Source organism: Eucalyptus grandis, chromosome 8, assembly GCF_016545825.1.
Source record: "Eucalyptus grandis isolate ANBG69807.140 chromosome 8, ASM1654582v1, whole genome shotgun sequence".
Lineage (NCBI taxonomy): Eukaryota > Viridiplantae > Streptophyta > Magnoliopsida > Myrtales > Myrtaceae > Eucalyptus > Eucalyptus grandis.
The window spans coordinates 1196356-1217298 of record NC_052619.1 but is presented as its reverse complement, the minus strand read 5'-3'; the positions used below and the strand labels follow the sequence as shown (position 1 = coordinate 1217298).

Sequence of the window (20943 nt, the reverse complement as noted above, 5' to 3'; positions counted from 1 at the left end):
TTGTTTTCCCTTTCTTTCTAAGAAGCCAATCCGTTTGTTCAGTTTTACTCCCCGCCCAAAGTGGTTTTTCTCTTCAGCTAGGAATGCGTGCTGTGGAATGAATTTGAGCTGAGAATGGTCTCTGTTCCATTATGTGATCACGAAGCGTAGTATACTTTTGGAACCTTGGGAGTCTTTATCTTTTGGACAGATCTCAGGTGAGAGCTGCCAGAAATGGCCGGAAGGACACACTCTGGCCGGTGCTTACATTAGAAATATGCAAAGTGATGTCTGGTGGTCCTTTTAAGAGGGAATTATAGCAAGACTTAAGAGCTATTTTAAAGAGTACACCCCAGGGTTCCGAGAAGAAAAAAGAGGAAACTACGGCTACATTAGTCCATTCAAGAACAAGAGTATCGACATTTTTTGGATTCTTAGAGATGATCCTCGTTAAATTTGTGTTTGAACTGCGAAACCATCCGGTGCATGTGCTTAGTCAGGGCGCATTGTTCATTCGAATATCGCATTTCAGGACAAGGGCCTCCTGTATTTTAGTTTCCTACCAAGATAAAATAGAATACTCGGTACTCGATGATTGTGTTTCGATATTGAGATCGAGTTTTCTTGAAGAAACCTTGATCGTAGAAACAAAACGCAGCATTCATCCTTCCTAAATTTCCCATAAAATTGCCCATGGCCATAGCGATACACATTAACTTATATTACCAACAACATTTAAATTCAAACAGGGATCCACTGATCTCCGATACACGAAAAAAAATTAAGAGGGATGGCACCGGAGCTAGCCCGGCTAATATCAATCCATTTGTATGCGGTTGCATACCTATTTAGCCCCGAAAATCACGGGAATTTGTGTTCAACGCTGATGGCGAGCCAAGATGGACAGAAGCAGCAGTAAAACTGCAGCCATGGCAACCATCGAAGACCCTCGGCAAATTCTTTCTGGAAGACGCGCCTTCCCACGGTAGATCATCAGAAGCGAAACAAGAGCGGATGAGAAGGCCAGGATTATGGACAACACAAGTGCTCTGAAGGTAGAAGAGTCTCGCCTGAGGATCGACGTCGGAACAAGGGTGAGAGCGTTGCCGACTGCAAAGGTGGCCATCACGATGAATCTACTCATGGTAGAGGAGGCATCACGAGGAGGAGGAGGAGCATCGATTCGGGATGAACTGGGATGAAGCGGCGTCTTCAGATCCATGGGAGCCACAAACCCTCGGCAAATTCTTTCTGGAAGACGCGCCTTCCCACGGTTGATCATCAGAAGCGAAACAAGAGCGGATGAGAAGGCCAGGATTATGGACAACACAAGTGCTCTGAAGGTAGAAGAGTCTCGCCTGAGGATCGACGTCGGAACAAGGGTGAGAGCGTTGCCGACTGCAAAGGTGGCCATCACGATGAATCTAATCATGGTGGAGGAGGCATCACGAGGAGGAGGAGGAGCATCGATTCGGGATGAACTGGGATGAAGCGGCGTCTTCAGATCCATGGAAGCCACAAATGACGGGGGACGAGAATAATTTTGGGATGTCTCGGGGTTCTCGAGTCTTGACCCCGTGGTTTTGATGAGGCCGGTCAACCCACCGACGTGCAGAGAATAATGCCAAACAAGATTTTGAGAAAGAAAGAGGAAAAAAAGAACAAAAAAAGACCAAGACGCGTCATCACCGACCGACTCCGTCAATTCCACAATTCAATCAAAGCCTCTTTTGACTGACTTTCAACAGGTCGGAGCCCGCCATCTATGACGACCATCCATCTCTCACGAGCCCGCCTTTGACGACTAAGAGCCCGCCCGCGTTTCGCCCGCCTTTGACGACTAAGAGCCCGCCCGCGTTTGACGACTAAGAGCCCGCCAGACTAGATCGGCCGCCATCTCCGACGACTAAGAGCCCGCCATCCATCTCTCACGACTAAGGGCCCGCCATGTGTCCTTGGAACCATACACTTCCGCGAAAGACAACCACATAATTAAAATAGAAATTTATTTGGTAATATAATTTTATTTTTTTATTTTCAACATAAATTTTAGTTTAAAAATAAATTGGAAATAGTAATAAAAAAATCTTCTCAGTATTCACTCAACCACCATCTAGAAATTTTAAAGTTTATCAAACGAATTTTATTATATGAATAGAAATTTTGTATCGTTATTAAATACGCGTTACTACTAAAAAAAAAGTCATACACAAATTTGAAATAGAAAAACTAGAGAAATATTGTTCGCACCTTCATACGGCTTATGGCAAAACCCGTGAGACCAAATCGAAGACGAAGACTTCTTTTCTTATTTTATTAATGATAGGAATATGCTTCGAGAGACACGAGTAAGGACAATCCCCACTAGTCTACCATGAGAAACTCAGAGACCGCCAGAGGAGACTTGTCAAAATAGTAAGAACGGGGAAGCAACAATCTTTTCTTTCTTTATTTTTTCCTGTAGGAAGGAACGCGTCAAGAGATGCGAGGTACCAAAATTTGGCAGGGCAACCCAGACCATCGAGAGCGGCCTTTTTGCTTCCCACACAGACTCCTGCTCGCCGTCCATATTCGCCCTCCACTCCATTCCATTTCTCCGGTTCAGAGCCAACATCAACCATGGCGACTCTCGAAGAAAAGACCTCAAACTCAAAGCCTCCTCAACCTGACCTATCAAATTCTGATCCTAGGCACTGCCCCGTTCTTTCTCCCCGTCCCCACGCAGATGCCTCGTTGCAGGAGGGAGGCCTGCCATCTGACCATGCGCAACAGAAAATGCAGCCTGTCAAGATCTCAGATGACAGAGGTAAGCACGTTCCTTCTTCGGTTTCTTTCATCGCATTTCCCTCGTTTTTCCTTACATGATGATGGCACGTCACCTCGAGAAATGAATGAGAGATTGTGTGTAAATATATTCCAACGTACCAGAGTGTTTCAAGAAGGATAATTTGGTAATGCACCCTTTAGAACTTTATAAAGTCGTAAAGAACCGACCAAAAAAAAAAAAAAGTCATAAAAATGAAGAATTAATACTATGAAAAATTTCAAACTGGTATATCCATAACAAATTTACTCAAATTGATTTTTTTACCACAAAAACATCAAACGGGTATATTTTTGACAATTTAACCCTCTTTTAATTTCTGTTAAATTGGATCAATAACATAGAAAATCACCAATTGATATACTTGTGACTTAAAAAACTCTGAATTAGTAGATCTGTTAATTGCACGTATTATCTAGCTTAGTAATTTGATGATAGAATTGAACGGAAATTATCGGAGGGGAAAATTACCGATTTAAGATTTTTAGTGGTCAAAAAATTAGTTTGGGATAAATTTGTTTCAAAAACTTTGCTAATATAATAGTCTTTGGGTACGGTGAGAATAATCGTTTGCTATAAGCCACAAATTCTTGAAGGATTGTCCATGACAATTTATAATTATTTGTTACTTGATTTTTTACGACCCAAAATAAACTGTTATTCTCACCACATGCAATCTATTCTCTATGTTACAACTATACCAATTTGAGATTTTTTCGTGATATAACTCTAAAAACTTCGTCATTCTCAGAAATTACACCCTCCCAATATGAAATTAGTTAATTGGACGATCCAATCCATTTCACACAATTTCTCCTTTTGACATTTCAGATCCACGAGGACTGATTAAAGAGCGTTACCGTTCAATACTCCTCAGCAAGCGACTCCTTCGGACTGGCTCAGTGTTGGCGTCAACGCAAGTCGATGATCTTGCTGATGAATACATCCCTGGTGGTCGTAGATCCGGGTTAAAGAGCGCCCCACCGAAAGCGAGGCCAGACTGTCTCTCCTGGCCCCATTCCTATGACCCGGCTGAGAGGGTTTGTCCCACCGGAATGCTCAATCACGTCCCTCATGGCAAGTTCGATGGTCCTCCTGAGGTGGAAGAAATGTATCTCCCGCTGGCAAGACCACTCAGGTTCTACTTGCTCCGTGGGAATAATACTAGTGAAGGAACAAGCAAAATGCACAATCCCGTCTCTCGCAGTGCATCTACAAGCGGCAAGTCTGATAGTATTGCTCATGAACATGCCGGATACATGCTGTGGCAATGGGGGAGGTGTTCCTCAGCTGGAACCGCCAAGTCGCCTGAAAGCGCTTTTGAGTGCGATGTATCAACTATGAGGAATGTTCCTGGCGAAGGCACAAGCACAATGCCCAATCTCGTCTCTAGCAGCACATCTCCAAGCAGTGTGTTCGATGGTCCTCCTGATGAATACACTGCTATCGATATTCCTGAGAAGGGAGAAATGTGCCTCCTGCCGGCAATACCACTCAGGTTCCACGGGCTCTCTGGGAATAATTCTGGGAATAATTCTGGGCCGAGATGGACGATCCTGGGAGATTCTGGGAATAATTCTGAAGGCACAAGCACAATGCCCAATCTCGTCTCTAGCAGCACATCTCCAAGCAGTGTGTTCGATGGTCCTCCTGATGAATACACTGCTATCGATATTCCTGAGAAGGGAGAAATGTGCCTCCTGCCGGCAATACCACTCAGGTTCCACGGGCTCTCTGGGAATAATTCTGGGAATAATTCTGGGCCGGGATGGACGATCCTGCGAGATTCGTCGAAGGACATGCTCGTTCAAGGAGCTTTTGCTCTTATCGGTCTCAAGACGAGCGACGCTTCTTCTCCTGCTCAGGATGTGCTGCTTCCCGTCGTCGCGATTGTTTACACGGTTGGGCTTTTATCTACTATTGCAGGCAAACAGCGTGGCAGCTCGATAATGGAAGGTATCGGGTCGGCGGCCGCCGTGCTTGGGTTTCTCCTCACAATGATTTTACTCCTCCTCTAGGTGCATGTCTGGCTGCATCATCTCACCTTGGAGATATTTTTTCTCTCTAACCGTCTCGCTTTGCCTCTCACATTAATGGGCCTCCCTTCTACTGTTTATAGTACTTCACCTTCAAATAAGCCTTGTATTGCTGTTACTCTTGCTGTTGAGTTTCAAACAAAGTTGCCAACAATGGCCCCGAGATCGCAATTTCCATCTATACTTATAGAGACTAATAGCTTGTTAGTCCCTACTAAATATTCGATGTGGGACTAAGCCACTCACTCCCTCTCCCTCTCTCTGCCTCTCACGCAAGTGTGTACTTCAAGCCTTCAAAGGTCCCACGTTGAATAATTATTCAAAGAGCATTTGAGAGATTGCCTATAAAATTGAAGCTAGGAACCAAAACGGGTACGTTGATTAGGCCTCTTTGGCGAAAATAGAGGGAAAAGTTTGAGAATAGTGGGGATGATGATCTTTGAAAACTGCTGGGAACCGAAAGTGACCGGTTCGTCCGGTCGGCTTTTGGTTTCGGCTTTCTCCGGTCCGGTTTTCGGTTCTGAGGTGGGGGGTGGGAATCGGATCGGGAACCGAGCACTTTCCTCGGGTTTTCCGTATTATACATATGAGAAATTCTGATATTGGGAACATTAGTGTGGAAAGGCGACGCGGTGATTCCCGCGTGGGCCCAAACAATCAAGCCAAACTTTCAACCGAGCGTCGTCTCTCCTCTTCTCCCTCTCGTCTCTGCACGCTCTCTTCTCTTCCTCACCGGCACGAACCTCACCGGCTGCATCCCCTCCGAGCTTGGCCTCCTCGGCTCGCTCAGACGGCTCAACCTCGTCGGCAACGACTCCTCCAAGCCCATCCCCTCCGGCCTCTTCAGTGCGATGTCACTCGTCTCTCTCGGCCTTTTCCGAAACTCGCTCTCCGGTCCGATCCTGACCCAGATCAAGAACCTATGTAACCTCGCCCACTTGGACCTGTCCTCCAACTCGCTCAATGCGTCGCTCTCCGAAGCGCTCGCAGAGCTCGGAAGCCTCTTTGGGACGCTGAACCAACCAGCCGTACAGCGAGTTCTCTGGAGAGGTCCCGGCTACGCACTCTCTTGAGTCAAACCGAGCCCTCGTCCAACGAACCACCGTGCGGCCTCCGCCTCCGCCTCAAAAGGTTGCCTCTACCGTCGCGAAATTCGCCTGACTCTGCTGTCGCGAAATTCGTCGGTCGGGCGCGATGGTTCATTGGTCAGCCGAGGGCTTGATGGGAGAGAGGGGGCGGCGAAGAGAGAGAGCCTGCAGGCAGGGGAGGGAGAGGAGAGATATGAGAGTATTCAAAATCGTTGACCACTGAGGTCACTTGGACACGTGTTGCATTTTCACGACCCTTCTTCTTTGCCATGTGCAACGTTTGTCCATAAGATCTACCCAAGTTGTAACCAAGAAGCATATACGGCAGGATGGGCCGCGGCGGTGCAAATATATATCCTTTTGTGGTTCTTTTCCATCTCTATGTTCTTTCTCCTTGTAAAAGAGCAAGAAAAGCATTCAATTTGTGGATCCAAAAGTCTGGAGATCCTTCAGCGAGTAGCGGTTCTTGGAACATAAGTTTATTTATTATTCATCTCTTTCATGATTTGCCCGAGGAAGCCGAATTGAGGCCAACGACCGCCGGCTAAGCGCATGGCAAAGATAGCCGCTTGGGGTCGCACGACCTCAGGCATTGCCTAGGTTGCATGACCCAGGCGACCGTTGGCCCGAGTTGACCCATGCATGACTCAAGTGATGCCTAAGATCGTGCAATCTCAAGCGAGGCTGTCTAACGACTATTTTGGTCAGTAGCGGTCGATTTCCACACACACACACACACACACACACATATATATAAACTTTTTAAAAAAATTAACTAAAGTCATTTACAAAATATAATTTTTACGAAACAACATTTAAACCAAAATTATATTTCAATGTACTTTAAAATTACAATTTATTAAATACTATTTACATTTCGAAAAATCCTTTTAGCTTAAAAATATTTGCGTCTTTCCAAAGAAATTTCCCCAAATCGAACCACACGGGGCTGAAGAAAATTCTCACTTCGCTGGAATGTAAGAGTATCAAATGCAGGGTAACGCTTTACATTGGTTGAAATTAAATCAAACGCCAAATTTTCCTTACTCCAGAGATTGCCGCTCGGAAGAAGTTTGTCAACTTTGGAGCTTTTTAAGAAAGTTGACTCGACAAATGTACATATAAGTAATAAATTAATTTGGAGCAACTATGGTCTATATCTTCCATGTACTCCTGATTATATCTTGATTGCCTACACTAATTTCAAAATAATGGTTCGTCTCCCATCGATATTAAATTATTTGTTAAACTGAGAATCATCATTTTTTTTTTTTTTTTTTTTTTGCAGCAAACTGAGAATCATTTCTTTAATATAAGAAGTCACAATTGAATAGTGAAATAATGAAGAGAAAGGGGAAGGGAAGAGCAAAGGGGTAATACAGAGGAGGTGCCTTGGCGAGAGAGGGACCCACCCAACATTTCCAGCTAAGCAAACTGGCAAAAAATAACACCCTAGCTCTAAGAATGCTCTCTCTGCAATAGCTTTCGTTATATATAGATTTATAGACCAAAACACATGGGAACAAGACTCATTTGCCAAATCAGTAGATGCTAAGTGACTGGAAATTTTTTTGCCATTTCACAGATATGGAACTGCTGAAATTCAAACATTATTTGAAAAAAGGAGTTCCTAGTTTCGCACAATGTTACCCCTCATCCCAATGAATTTAAAGAACAGTAAATAGAGAGCAAAGAAGTATTCTGATCGTCCCCTCAAAAGTAAAGCTTCCAATCTTCACCCAAAAGCCCTAATATTCCAGCATCATAGGAGTAGCTCCACTCCACGGGAAATGCCAGAAGGCACTCCGCTGCTGCTTTTCCCTATGGCCGCTTTGTCATGTGAGGGAAATCAAACCAGTGACCAAGATTCTAGACATGGAACTGACACTAACTATAATATCAGGAATCGCTTGAGGCAGAACCAGCCTCCGCAGCTTTTTTCTCTCTTTGTTTCTCCCTTTTCTTCTTGTTTCTCAGAGCATTCTTGCTCAGTGTTCTGTTATCAAATATCAACCAGCATTGTGAGTTAGGGGCCAGAATCAGTTAAAGGACGATGTAGCAATGAATGAAACATGTAACAGAAAACTTACTCCGAAGAGCTCTCTCCAAACAGCTGCACGACACAAGCAAAGGAAATCAGACTTTCATAGACAAAAGTTAAAATCAAACGGTACAATAACCCCGCTAACACTTCCCCCCGGCGAAAAAAAAAATTATAGGAAGAAGTAGAACTACTGAGTTCCACACTTGACTTCAATAGGGGAAGAGTAGAAGAAGAACAAGAACATTGCACTTTAGTTTTAATTCCTTCATAATGTCTCAGCTGACTGCAACCACATGATAAACATTTCGTGCTATATCAAATTAACAGTCAATCTGACATGGAGAGGACTATGATGGCTTCAACTGTAGCTAAAATGGAGGTAGTAAGGCTAGGCATTTTTTACATGAACCCAAAATGTCTAGCAGCACATTCAAACTGAGCATAAGAAAGGATATAAAATCATACAGATGATAGTACTAGCAAAACATGTGCAACAGCCTTGCCCGTCTTATGCCTTTCAATCTTACTTGAGTTTAAATGTAACAAATCCTGCATGAGTTCCACAAAGTTTTGTTCCCCTTTTTCCTAATAGAAATGGAGATAATCTCTTATAGTGTTGCAACATCTCATTGCAGATAATTCAAATGAGGGAGAACCATTAGAGTCGAACAACCATCTTGTGGAACTACAGCCAGAGCCAGAATAACAAAAGTGAAAGCCTTAAACAATTTATAAGTTATTCCACCTAAATGTTCCATATAAACAGCCAACTAGTTCAGACGATGCTATTACTGGACTAATAGAAAAACCAATTATCAGGCAAGCATCCCACATTGCCATGGTATAGATTGAACATGTTATAAGTATTTGATCATCACCTCTGCCTGGACAGCGGCTGCATTCTTAGCATGTGGTGGACGATAGGCAGCAGGTTTCTGGGCGGGCATGTTGGCAGAAGTTACCTTTGCAGAATTTTGAGATGATTTTGCTGTTTGTCCTGTTAAAGTGGCAAAAGTTCTTCAGCAGATCCTAAAATATACATAGCTCTAGAAAGGAGTGTCTTCTTTAGCACTCTCTGATTACCAAAACAAATCAACACCTTGTGGTTTTCGTTCTTCCACCTTTAGAGTGTCAACAGACTTTATCAGTTCAGCAACTTCACAAAATCTCTCGGGTGATTCTGGTTTCCATTCAGCCTGTGCAACTTGTTAGCCATTTCTATTCCACCAAGGATTGGGCTGATTTAGTACAATTCATACGAGATCATGCAGAGAAGGCTAACCTGGTATAACTTGTCAAACATCTTCTTAAAGAATAGTGATCCGTTGTGGTGGAAAATTTTAATACTACCACAAGAAGACAAATCAATCAAAAGACAAAAAATACATTCCCATGACACTATCTCACCAAAACTAGCAGCACATTACTAAGTGGTGCTTAACGGATTATCGTATCGTTGGGCACTAGATAAGGTCTCACATCTCTCCTAGGACAATCCAAAATGTAGGATGAACAAGAATATTTTTAACTATCAAGTAGTTTGACTGACACTAATACCAGAGGTAGAAGGTATAAGAATCAAAACCTACATCAAATTGAACCGTTTGCTCAATGAAAAAGATTTACCAAACAGACCTTGTTTGAACTATGAATGGTTCTTTTGACTAAAATTATACAACTTATAATTTGCTATCAATGATAATCCCACTATTTATTCAACCCCTAAAGCTATCCAAAGTTCTTACCAAGTACAACAGAACTCATTCCCATAAGACCAAGAGGACAAATTACTATCATGTTGTACCCACATAGTAAGTCGACTGATCTGTTGATGACACAACATCTAGATATAAAGAAGAACCAACATACCAATTGTCAATTTGTAGTCTTGGAGCTGTTGTGGCAGTCATGAAATAGCAGCCATTTGGAGACCACTCACTGGTCACAGAGCATTCAGCTTTTCCCAGCTGTTTCTTCTCCCTGTAATCCCAAAATGCCTAGAAATTCAAAAAAGTAACTGCTTATGATGAGGAAGCGTGCTTAATTGGACACAGACCAAAGTTGTAGGAGCTACGTTAAAGTGAAAGTAAATGGAGAAAATAAAATCCAGAAAGCTACAATCACTGCTTTTTTATATGGGATACAAAGTCATTAACAATGAAGAAACTTCAATAAATAGTAAGTGTGCTGACATTGGTTATTTCCAGTACCATTCATAACATAACCATCAAATTAAAATAGTAAAAGGCCTCATATATCTCTCTTCAGATGGCATCAACTGATGACAAGAGTGATTAAATGAAAGCTTCTCTTGCTCTAACAGAAGAGATGCTTCCTGCAGCCCAAATTTCTTGCTACACCATCTGCATTGAAGCCCTCTAAGCTTTAACAATAATAACGCAGATTCTATAACATTATTGGCTCAGTCATGTCAAAAATATTAAACTTTGCCCCTCCTTCAAGTTTTCGGCCATCATATTTCTTCCAAATGCTCTCAATCTACTAAGTTGACTTCATTAGGGGCCTGAGCCCAGAGGCCAGACTAGCTTCTACTCATCAGTAAATCAGCAGAACTTTAAAAGCTTCACTTTCCTTTATCATGAGACATATATTATGGTGTTCCAACTTCTCGGTCTACAAATACTAACCAACCAAGAGTCCAATCCCAATAACCTCACACGCTATTAGAAGTACTAATGTGGGAAAACTGTTTTCCAAATGCAAACGATGCTCTTACAGAAAAGCAATAGATTTCCTAACCTTCCCTAAACGAGCATATCAACATATTTTTTCTTTTTAAAAAGAAAACAAAAAACCATACTCGGATCCTTCCGACAATACAAAGCCGCAGTGCCTACATGAATTTGCAAGAATAGTTGTAAACAATTGAAGACGCACATGAGTAATGGCAAAAGGGCAGAACAATAAATAAGGAAAACCTGTCTATTGGTTTCCTCAATAAAAGAACAACCAACAGGGATAGAACCTAAAATTAGGGTGTTGAGGAAGAAACCTTTATCCCCAGTACTAATAAAAGGGAATATACGAAATTGTCACTTCAGCTGAAAAATAATTCTGAAACAAAAAAATTCGAAAAGGAAAGCAATAGTGAAAAAGAAAATAGCCTACCATGTCACCAGGTAAGTTACCAAAACCTGCCAAACATATAACTGTAAACCAGTGAATTAAGGTCACAACATTAAGGTAGCAATGCAGCTGACTCTCATCCAAACAAACCATCCCACCCCCCCGCCCTAAAAAAAAAAAAAAAAAAAAAAAAAAAAAAAACACCTAAAAAAGCCACCCTAACAATAATGGGAAAGGATAAAGAAAGTAAAAGAAGAAAATAATTGACCAAAATAGAAAACTAGATTTGGTATCAACTCATAGCAGATAAAATTTTACAAGGATACACTTCCCCTTCGGATTCCATCTGATGGTATTATAAGGGCCCGTTCCAAGCTCAAGGAGTGGATTGCACTTCTTGTCAAAAATGGTTGCCTTTGCAGGCATGACTAGAACAGATCAAGGAAAAGTCAAAATGAAAGCCAACAGTGGCAAGGACAAAGTTCCAATAATGCAAGAGAAGTGATGCCTACATATCTAATGTAGATAATGAAGTGTCACTACAAGAAACTTCTGAACCATAACACAACGAATTTAGAGTTAATCACAATTTACCTAACTTGATATTAGTTGAGCATCCTAATCTTCTATCACAGGCCAAAGATCCAACTGAGATCACACAGCCTAGTACCTTCTAAAGCTCAAATGAACTACTAAAGAGTTTAAACAATCATTACAAAGTTCCACCTGCTGAATAACACTAGCAGAGATCCTTGAGGATACAAACTTAATAAGGAGACAGATGTTTGTCTATCATACTGACATGTGATAAATGTGATGATACTAGTTGAAAACAGTGAAGGATACAGCCATAAACAACAGCAAATTCTGAACCAGAATACGACCATTGAAAATCATGAATAGGTCCCTCTTTACCTGATAAAGCACCAAAACTGCAAAAGATAAGTTTCAAGAAAATAATTACATAGGCAGTTTTAGTAAGAAAACAAATAAAGACTTACGAAGAGGCACGAGCCCTTCATGAGTCCCATCTGTTGTCAGGTAGTTTAACTTCGATTCCCCATAGTAACTCTGGTTGGTTTTATCAACATCAGACTGCACCACAACCAGAAGTGCAGTAGACCCATAATTCCAGTGCAGCTGCACTGACGAGCAGCGGAAGAAACTTCGCCGCGCAACAGGTTGACTCTGCGGATCCTCCCTACGCGCAAATATTTGGACACTGGCAGGGACACCCTATATACCACAAAAATCTTATCAAGGTCAAGTTACTTGACATACATAAAGGAACATTCGTATATAATAACAAAGGACAAAACTTTCTAAAAGCCTACTTTTAAGCACCAAACTCATTTCTCTCCAGACAAGAAGGAAACGCCATTCAAAATTATAAAACCTGCATTCTTTAAAGCAGTAATGGCTGACCGTAAAATACACTAAACATTAGGTCACTGCAAATAAAGACTATTTTTCTCTACAGTACATGGTGCGAAACATGGATCTTCCTAAGTCATCATGCTCTTTCCAATCATGTAATACAAGTGATCTCTGTATTCACTAAACACCAAAAGGTGCAGTTAAAAGCACCTGTGTCATCCTTTGAGAACCGGAATCTCTACTAGTTATTCGAATCAGAATCAGATACCAAACCAACCGATCTAAGAGTTTGTTATTAATAGGTTCCAGGTCATAAAGTCAGCTTGAAACTAATGTCTAATAAAAAAGGAACGCAACTAGACATTATAGCTACTTATACTGCTCATCACATTGTTGTCTGCTCTGGCCTGGTCATAAAACTTTTCATAAGTTGCCACATTAGTCAAGGTTATGAACCAGTCCCATACTAATTCAAGATAGCCATCAAACACAAACCTTAGATTCTGGAACAAATGCTGCAACGTGGGACCCCAGAGTTTTAGAGAGCTCAACTGCAGCAACTCCAGGAACTCTCAGCCTATATTTGAAACCTTTTGAAAAGTCACAACCATCAAAAAATTGTATCTCATTTGTCGCAAGTCGACACGCAACAGCTTCATCAGAACTAAATCGGATGGAGGGCCTGGAGAGCAGCACACAAACCATTAAGTAGTGAAAATATGGAGAGGCAATGCACATAAATGAGGAAAATTAATGGTGCAATGCTAGATAATGCGTGCGCACTATCATGAGTAATCTATCATTGACCAACTGATGATCCTGACTAATATCATGTACCATGTCGTTTTAGTTATGTTCTTCTGGAGTAGCTGATAAACAGACTCCCCAGACTCAACTTTCCACAAGATCACATTCTTCTCCTGTGGTGTTGAGGATTTCTGGAAAGTCTGGAGATAGGTCCCGCACGGGGACAATGCTGCCGTGGCCAAATTGGGGATCTCGAAATTCCTTGATTTCCTTAAAGTTGCTGCAGTCATACACGCCAACCATGGAGTCGGACCTTATCACCATCAGCCTGGACCCGTCTGTGCTGAACATGGTGCTTGTGCACGGAGTCCTCTCGAGCTTGACACTGGGTTGACCATTAGCGAATGGGGGTCCATTCCACAGAGAGAACCCCTCCGGTTCGCGTTCGCGAACTAGAAAGCAAGTTGTACCAACAGAAGTCAAGTTCGAATCATCAAGTCAAAGGACGAGCACCAAGATAGAGACTTTTTAGTACCTAAAATATGCAGAGACGGCGAAGAAGCCGTAGTTGCCATCGGGAAGATTGCAACAACCAACGATAATATATCAAGGCAAAGATGCCCAGTTGATGATTGGAAAGAAAGCTCTGCAAAGACAGAGGATTTGGTTTTAAGAAGTAAAGATCGATGCTTCTTCACCTACAGACTAAAAAGGCAAAGAACCAAACCAAAACCAACGCCATGAACCAGACCTTGCCCTCACTCACTACACTAACACTCGGAATCAATTCAGCACAAGATTAAGCAATCAATAAACCGCCCGACGAAGTAAAATAGCAAGGCAAGCGATGAAAATTCTATCTGAGAAGCGAATACGGAAGGAAAAACTTGAGGGCCTTCCGAATTGACTCCATTAATGCGTTAAATGAAGGACGATGCAGAACCTCTACGACCAGCTCTCAAACTGAGATTACTGCCTGATCAATAACCGAGGCCGACAATTTACGCGAGAGAGAGAGAAGGGGAGGGACCTGAAGTGTCGGGCTTTGAACGTAGACCGAAGCACAGAGTGTCGAGGAAGAGCCGCCGAACGACGACGGAGGGGGAAACGCTGCGCAGCGCTCAACGTTCGATCGAAGCGCGGCCGAGTACGACGGGGAAGAAGGACATTTTTCTTTGTCCCCTCTTTGAGCTGTCTGGATTTGGACAAAGCCCAAGAGGATAAGCCCATGGTGTGTCGTGTCGGAGTTGGACTTGACACATGGGCCTCCACATGAATTTCCCCTTGTTCTGTATTTCTTTTCTATGTTGCCCTTTATGGCTGTGAGGTGCCCTTCTTTGACTAGAGAAAATTGAAAAAGGAAATCTACATTGCAAAAGCCCAACTGGTATCCATTTGCCGTTAAACTAATTTTCGTCTAACCGAAAATGCTAAACTTGTACTCTCAATCTAAATCTACCTTCTGTTAAAATGCATGCATGTCAACACCCATGGAATTTTCCATATCAGATACGATAGTCTCCACGTAAGATCCGCCTTGCAATCATCTATCCCCTATGGTGAAACATATGGATGTTAAGAGGACGTCAACTGGCCCCTTCATTCAATTAGAGTCGATTCAGTTTCGCTTCTATGTTTCTGATGCTTGTAGTGGTGGGACAATGCAAGATAGCTGCTAAAGGTTTCTCGTTTGGTCCAAATTCCGCGTTGTTTTATCAATCATTTGTAATTGGGTCTGCCGCTGAAAGTTTCTTTTCATTCGTTTTCGTTTATGCTGCAGTAAGAATTGGAAGGACTTGAGCTAGAGGCACCATGGTGAATAGGTCCAGGAGTCAGAAAAAAGGAGAAGAAGGGCCCTAAGAGGAGGGCTATCAATGAAGAGGTGGCCTTGGAAGACATTGATGACGGAATAGATGCCTGTGAGTTATCTCCCTCGACTGAGTATCTGCTAATTGGTGCTGGGTGCTCTCTGTTTGTGTAAATGCCAATGTGAAGTTTGCTGCTTTATAAAAGCGCTGCTCTTATTGATGTTTTTATTTGTAGTTCACAAACAAAGGGATGTTGTCCCGCTGAACATTCATAGTATGCTGGGGAGTCAGACGAGACAATGAAGAGCCTGTCTTTGATTTTAAGGTACATAAGTTCCCTTTGATGCTGACTTGGTATAGTTCATCCAGTGAACTTGGTTTGGGACAGGGTTGAATTTTGTTTAGCGCATTGTAGGGAAGGTTTTTAAGGAATTTAGTGATAATTATATAAATGTTTGCTTGAGATTTGCATCTGAATATTTGTGTGGATTAAACTGGTGCTGTGACAATTATCTTTTTGTGGTGATGTGACTTTCATAAGGCATTCTTTTGTGGGTATTCTTTATATTTTTCATATTGGCTGGTGAGCTATTGTGAAATTAACTTGCATGAGAGACTTCCTTTCTGATGTTCTCATTAACGGATCAGTACCTTTAAAATTCCAGAATTCTACTGGTCAGTTATTTATAGGTGCTTTGAAATTATTAGTTGATCCCCAATATCTGTTTGTTGGAAGGAGAAATTAATGGAATATGGTTTCTTGGAATTTCTTTTAGGATGAAGACAACAAAGACAAGGATGAAGATGATGACACTCAATTGACTGGGCTTGCTGCAAAAAGTAAGATTGTCTCAAGTTATTTTGCTTTTCTTGAGTTACTACTACTGCCCACTGAAGTTGTCCTTTTCTACAATGCCAATTCATCAGAGAGTTCCTAATTCTCTGAAGTAAGTTGTCATGGCTGCTCAATATTTAATATCTGAGGCTTAGTTGGTATAAGCTCTGCAGTCAATAATTTTGGTTAAGAAACTGGAAGTCTTGTTCGCCATGAAGTCCTTGAGAGTAAATGCATTAACTGCTAATAGATGAAGAACTCTGAAATCACAGTCTAAGGGTGCGTTTGGTTGGACTTTTGAGGAAAGCTTTTGGGAAAATGCAAAGGACTTTAAGTTAAAGGGGTTTTCAAAATACAAACCGTGTTTGGGTAAAATAGTGTTTGGAAAGATTACTTTTTGGTGATTAATAAATAAATAAATAAATTGTCAAAAAAAAAAAAAAAAAAGAGTTCGCCGGCGAGGCGGCGGCCTCGAGGCAGCCCCCAGACGACCGGCGAGGGCCGCCTAGGGTCGGGCGACCTCCGGCGAGGGTCGCCTGGGGTCGGGCGACCCCCAGCGGCCCTTCACGGAGGTTACCCGACCTAGATTTGGGTCCGCCAGAGGTCGCAGGACCTCGCGGCGACCCAAATCTGGGTTGCCGGAGGTCGCGCGACCTCGCGGCGACCGACATGACCCAGATCTGGTCACCAGAGGTCGCGCAACCAGATCTGGTCGTCGGAGGTCGCGCGACCTGGCGGCGACCGGCGCAACCCAAATCTGGTCGCCGAAGGTCGCGCGACCAGATCTGGTCGTCGGAGGTCGCGCGACCTCGCGGCCTCGCGGCGACCGGCGCGACCCAGATCTGGTCGCCGGAGGTCGCACAACCTCGCAGCGACCAGATCTAGGTCGCGCTTGAGGTCACGCGACCTCGCGGCAACCGGTGCGACCCAGATCTGGTCGCGGGAGGTCGCGCGACCTCGCGGCGACCAGATCTAGGTCGCGCAACCTCGCGGCAACCAGATCTGGGTCGCGCCGGTCGCCGCAAGGTCGCGCAACCTCCGGTGACCCAGATCTGGGTCGCGCTTGAGGTTGCGCGACCCAGCTCTGGTTCGCAGCGACGCGACTCGCGGGCGGTCGCCGCGACTTGCCAGGGTCGCGCAACTGGCCGGCGACGGTCGCCGCGACCTCACCGACCTCAGCCGTGACCTCGCCGGCCTCTCGAGCTCGTCTCGATCAGCCATGCCGGAGAAGAAGATGAACAGTAGAGATGAACAGTGGACGAGGCATTCCGAGAACACTGAAAGCCCAAGGTAGCCTAGGACTTGCCTTGGGCTTTCAGCCTTGCAAATGCCAGCTTTGCCTTAATGCCCCTTGGAAAGTAGTTTCCAAACACCTTCATTTTGGCCCAAAGGCCTTTAGCCCCCCAAAGCCTTTTGGAAAGCAGTTCCCAAACGGAGCCTAAGTGCATGTTCACTTCTGTTGATTCTGGTTTTTATGGGGATTAGGCAGTAGTTATTGATGAGATTGGCCTAAAAAATAGTTGTTTAATTTTTAACCAGTCTCCAAGAGTTGGTTTGTTATGCTTTACATTCTTGTTTCCCTGTTCATGTCATTGCAAGGGTAAAACCTTCAAGGGTGAATTTGCGATATTATAACATCAAATAAAAGTGACGGAATTTGATCTTTCTTGAATATGATTCATTGGAATGATTTTGAGGAAGCTCTGCTAACTTTTCATAATTTCCTTGTGAATTTGTGTGGAGAGGAAAAACATTCTGATTTTGCCAAGCCAGCCATAATAGAATGTATAGGTGAAGCAGCCAATAGCATTATGCTCTTCTATTATCAATTTTACATCTACCAAGCTGGGGACTCTACATGTATACTCTTTTAGGATAATTAGATGGATGAGAATGGTTACAGTTATCTGTAAGGGAAGTCATTTTAGTTCATAATTGGTAGCTCCACATGTATTATGTCTTCTAAGAATGACCTATACTAATAGGGGGCAACCATTCAGCATATTGTGTGATAGGAACAAGGTAATTAGCCTATGATCATCCTTACCAAACCCAAGAAATCTTGCCTTCAATTCTTTACTTCATCACCCTCTTCCTTGCCTGTGAATAAAGAGACTAAAATATCTTGTATGCCATTGCCTTGGTTCAATTTTTTCCCCTAAAGATGATTCACCACTTTTTAAAAGCGTAATGACTTCATGTAGTGGAAAAATGCTCGGTTCTTGTTGGTGATGTTGACTTGCCACTTTTAAAGTTCAACTTACATATTGTTGTTTGTGTTTTTTTTTTTTTTTTTTTTTTTGGTAAAGGTAAGATAATTGTTTGTGTTGTTTGTAGTTGCAAGACAGCAAAAGTTTTTGCGGGCAAAAATTAGTGGGGTGGAAGATGAGATGCACAATGAGGAGGAAGAAGATGAAGACAAGAAGGCTGTTTGGATGAGGTAAGTTGAGTTGGATATCTGAATTCATTCTGAATTCATGCCTCATTACGCTTCATTGAGTTGATAGGAGGGTTCTCTGATAAACTACAAACTGTTTGTTATTTCACTTGTATCAAGTTTTTCTCTTAATAACCTGAGCCCCTTTATACATGGTTTTGAGTGGCTTAAATTCTGTTCTTCTTTATTCAAACAACCTCTAGCGATGAGGAAATTCCAGCAGAGGAAGAGGCAGAGGTCTTAAGATTGCAGAGGGAGAAAGCAAAATCATTATCAATGGAGGACTTTGGGCTTGAAAATATTAGTCCAGATGAGGCCACTGTGGAACCAACTATAGGGGTTGTGTTTTCTGATAACCTTGTTTATGCTGTGGCTTTAAAGTTGTTCTGAAATGCTTCCTCCATGGAGGTAGGTGGAGTTTCGAAGTAATAGTGCCACTTCAATTGCAACTTATTTGTGATTCTGCAGGAAATTATGGTTGGATGAAAAGGTAAATTTGAATCTGCCATGCGTGAGGGCACTGGAAATGATATTTTAACAGCTTTTGAGGAGGTCAAAAAAGATTTGAATACATTGTCAAAGGAGGAGCAAATGGATGTTGTATATAGGTATTTCCTCTCTGAAAGTGAAGTAAAAGCTGCTTTGATTGATGTGTTGCTATCGGTTATGGAATCACAAATGAAAGCAAGAGCTTAATGAACGGTGGCATGCCGATGAATATCATTGTTAACTTTCAGCCTACTTGTTGATTCCTGTTAGAAATCACTCTTGAGCATGATAGGCAAAGTCACAATACAATGAACAGTGTCGTTGCTCCTGTCATCTTAGTGATTATGGGTAATATGCTGCTCAAAGAGTGTGTGGACATACTTGGCCTTTTTCATTTTTTTTTTTATTTTTTTATTTTGTTATGTTCAGTGATTTGCTAAATGTTGTTGTAGTTGTCTCTATTAGTATGTAAGGCTGTTTGGTTCAGTCTATGCTGCTAGTTAGACATCTTTACTAAAATCTACGTTGATTTTTACATTTCCATGTACTGAGGGCTAATGAACCATTTGGTCGAGCTGTGTAAGCCATTTATTTGTGGTGTCTCCCTTTTCATTATGCTGGAATCGACTTTAAACAGCACCGTATCCTTATAAAATGACGATCTTTCTTCTGTAATCCTGATCTTTAGTATTCTGAGGGTGGAAGGGGATGACTTGAAGATTCACAGGAATGTGCACATGCATATTTGTTCTTCAACATCTTTCCTTGAGTGTTGACTGACTATGCAAGTGCCCAAAGATTGTTTTTTTTCCCCCACAATGAGTCGTACAACTGACTTACTCGATGTTTGTGAACATATCGATGTACTGCATTGCATGGGGTTTACTGTCTTGTTACTTTTCAGTCTTTATTTTAGAGCTGTCACAAATCTTAGATGCACTACCTTTGGAGATGAAACAACTTGATGAAAACCTTCCGTCTCACCTTGAAGAGATTCCAAAACAAAGTGCTTCAGAAGAAATGGCCGAGAAGTTGGTGAATGATGAAAATTTGTTGCAATCTGATGATTCTGATGAAGATGATGATTCCATTCTACTGCATATTGATGTTCAAGTTCAAGAGGCAAAAAATGTATGTTTCCTCTTAATCAAGATTGTATATTTGCCTCCCTGTGTCTTTGGTATGAACATTGACGTTGGTTTTGCAGCCTCATGAACCGATTCAGGATAATGAGAATAATGGAAAGAAACATAAACCTCAGGTGAGTCTGGCTCAATTGAAAGGCCAGAAATGTCAGTTCCTCTCTCTACCAGCTGCATTAAGTAACTTTATTCATGTATTTGATTATTGCAAAATCTGGCAGAAGGAACAATTTGGGGTGCAAAGCTTGAAGATGTTAAAGGTGAGGGCTGCCCTTGAGGAAAAATTGAGGCACAAGACTGTTTTGAGTTCAATTGCTTCAATAGGGGAGAGAAACCAAAAACATTCGAAACCAGTGAATGGGTACTGCTCTAATTGCCCACTACTGCTCTTTGCATTAATTTAAGGCATTTATTTAAGTTCCTTCTTCAACAGGCAGCTAGAGACCTATGGAGATTTCAATGATCATGCTACTGAAGATGTAGCATCTCGAAATGGGTTGATGAATGGGCATGTGGGATCATTGGAATTAACTAAATTCTCCAATCTTCTGTGAGTTGAAACCAAGAGACGGAAGGTTTGGGTCTCGGCATGATTATTCATTTTTTTCCTTCAAGTGCAAGAGGTTATGTGATTGATCAAAATGTGTTTGCTACAACTAGACAGCTTCCTACCAAGGGGAACATATGGGTTAAAGATTCAAAATGGAAGTAAATTTCCATTTGGTACAGTCCTTGAACAATGTTCTTATTAGATGTTTCTGAATTAGTAGCTCTAGAATGGACGAGCCTGTTAGGATAATTAGTATAGATGGAACTAACCATGTCAGTAATATACCTAAAACATTGCGAAAAAGGAAAAAAAAAATCATCATGGGCTACAATTAGGGTAAATGGCTAACACATGTTAATAGTTTGTTTTACTTATTTTCATGTCATAGGATAATCTAGGATGGATCATGTCGAGTAAAATACCTAAAAATTGGGAAAAAAATATTCTACTTGTCCCTTGAAGTTTTCGAGGAACTGTTTTTTATTCTCGCAATTATATTC

The 20943-nt window shown here is 42.2% G+C and overlaps 2 protein-coding genes and 1 long non-coding RNA gene across 4 annotated transcripts; 2 read left to right on the top strand and 1 right to left on the bottom strand.

Annotated features, from left to right (window-relative positions):
- Window positions 1–2368: 2368 nt before the first annotated feature.
- LOC120287554 lies at window positions 2369–5016 on the top strand. 2 transcript variants are annotated; one of them, XM_039300397.1, is made up of 3 exons: window positions 2369–2785; window positions 3635–4165; window positions 4388–5016. In XM_039300397.1, the coding sequence occupies exons 1-3, from the start codon at window positions 2599–2601 to the stop codon at window positions 4819–4821; spliced, it is 1152 nt and encodes a 383-aa protein (XP_039156331.1). In that variant the 5' UTR covers window positions 2369–2598; the 3' UTR covers window positions 4822–5016. The 2 variants fall into 2 exon arrangements, with proteins under 2 accessions (XP_039156331.1, XP_039156330.1); XM_039300396.1 differs by having other exon boundaries at window positions 2371–2785; window positions 3635–5016.
- Window positions 5017–7564: 2548 nt separating this feature from the next.
- Window positions 7565–13772, bottom strand: LOC120287553 (eukaryotic translation initiation factor 2A-like). The gene is given in 14 exon segments (XM_039300395.1): window positions 7565–7923; window positions 8018–8040; window positions 8850–8968; window positions 9071–9167; window positions 9254–9317; window positions 9841–9968; window positions 11101–11141; window positions 11385–11486; window positions 11905–11973; window positions 12060–12294; window positions 12931–13117; window positions 13273–13445; window positions 13447–13634; window positions 13718–13772. Coding segments are annotated over 14 exon segments (1563 nt in total). The 5' UTR covers window positions 13758–13772; the 3' UTR covers window positions 7565–7826.
- A 1198-nt stretch (window positions 13773–14970) lies between these two features.
- LOC108953982 lies at window positions 14971–18260 on the top strand. The gene is made up of 4 exons (XR_005545684.1): window positions 14971–15101; window positions 15226–15315; window positions 15767–15830; window positions 18163–18260. It is a non-coding gene; the product is annotated as an uncharacterized LOC108953982 (long non-coding RNA).
- Window positions 18261–20943: the final 2683 nt, after the last annotated feature.

Excerpts from the sequence above, each read along its gene's own strand:
- LOC120287554 (XM_039300396.1), top strand. The coding sequence starts at position 2,599 with ATGGCGACTCTCGAAGAAAAGACCTCAAACTCAAAGCCTCCTCAACCT. Across the intron at positions 2,786-3,634 it reads CAAGATCTCAGATGACAGAG|ATCCACGAGGACTGATTAAA; the intron begins GTAAGCACGTTC and ends TTGACATTTCAG.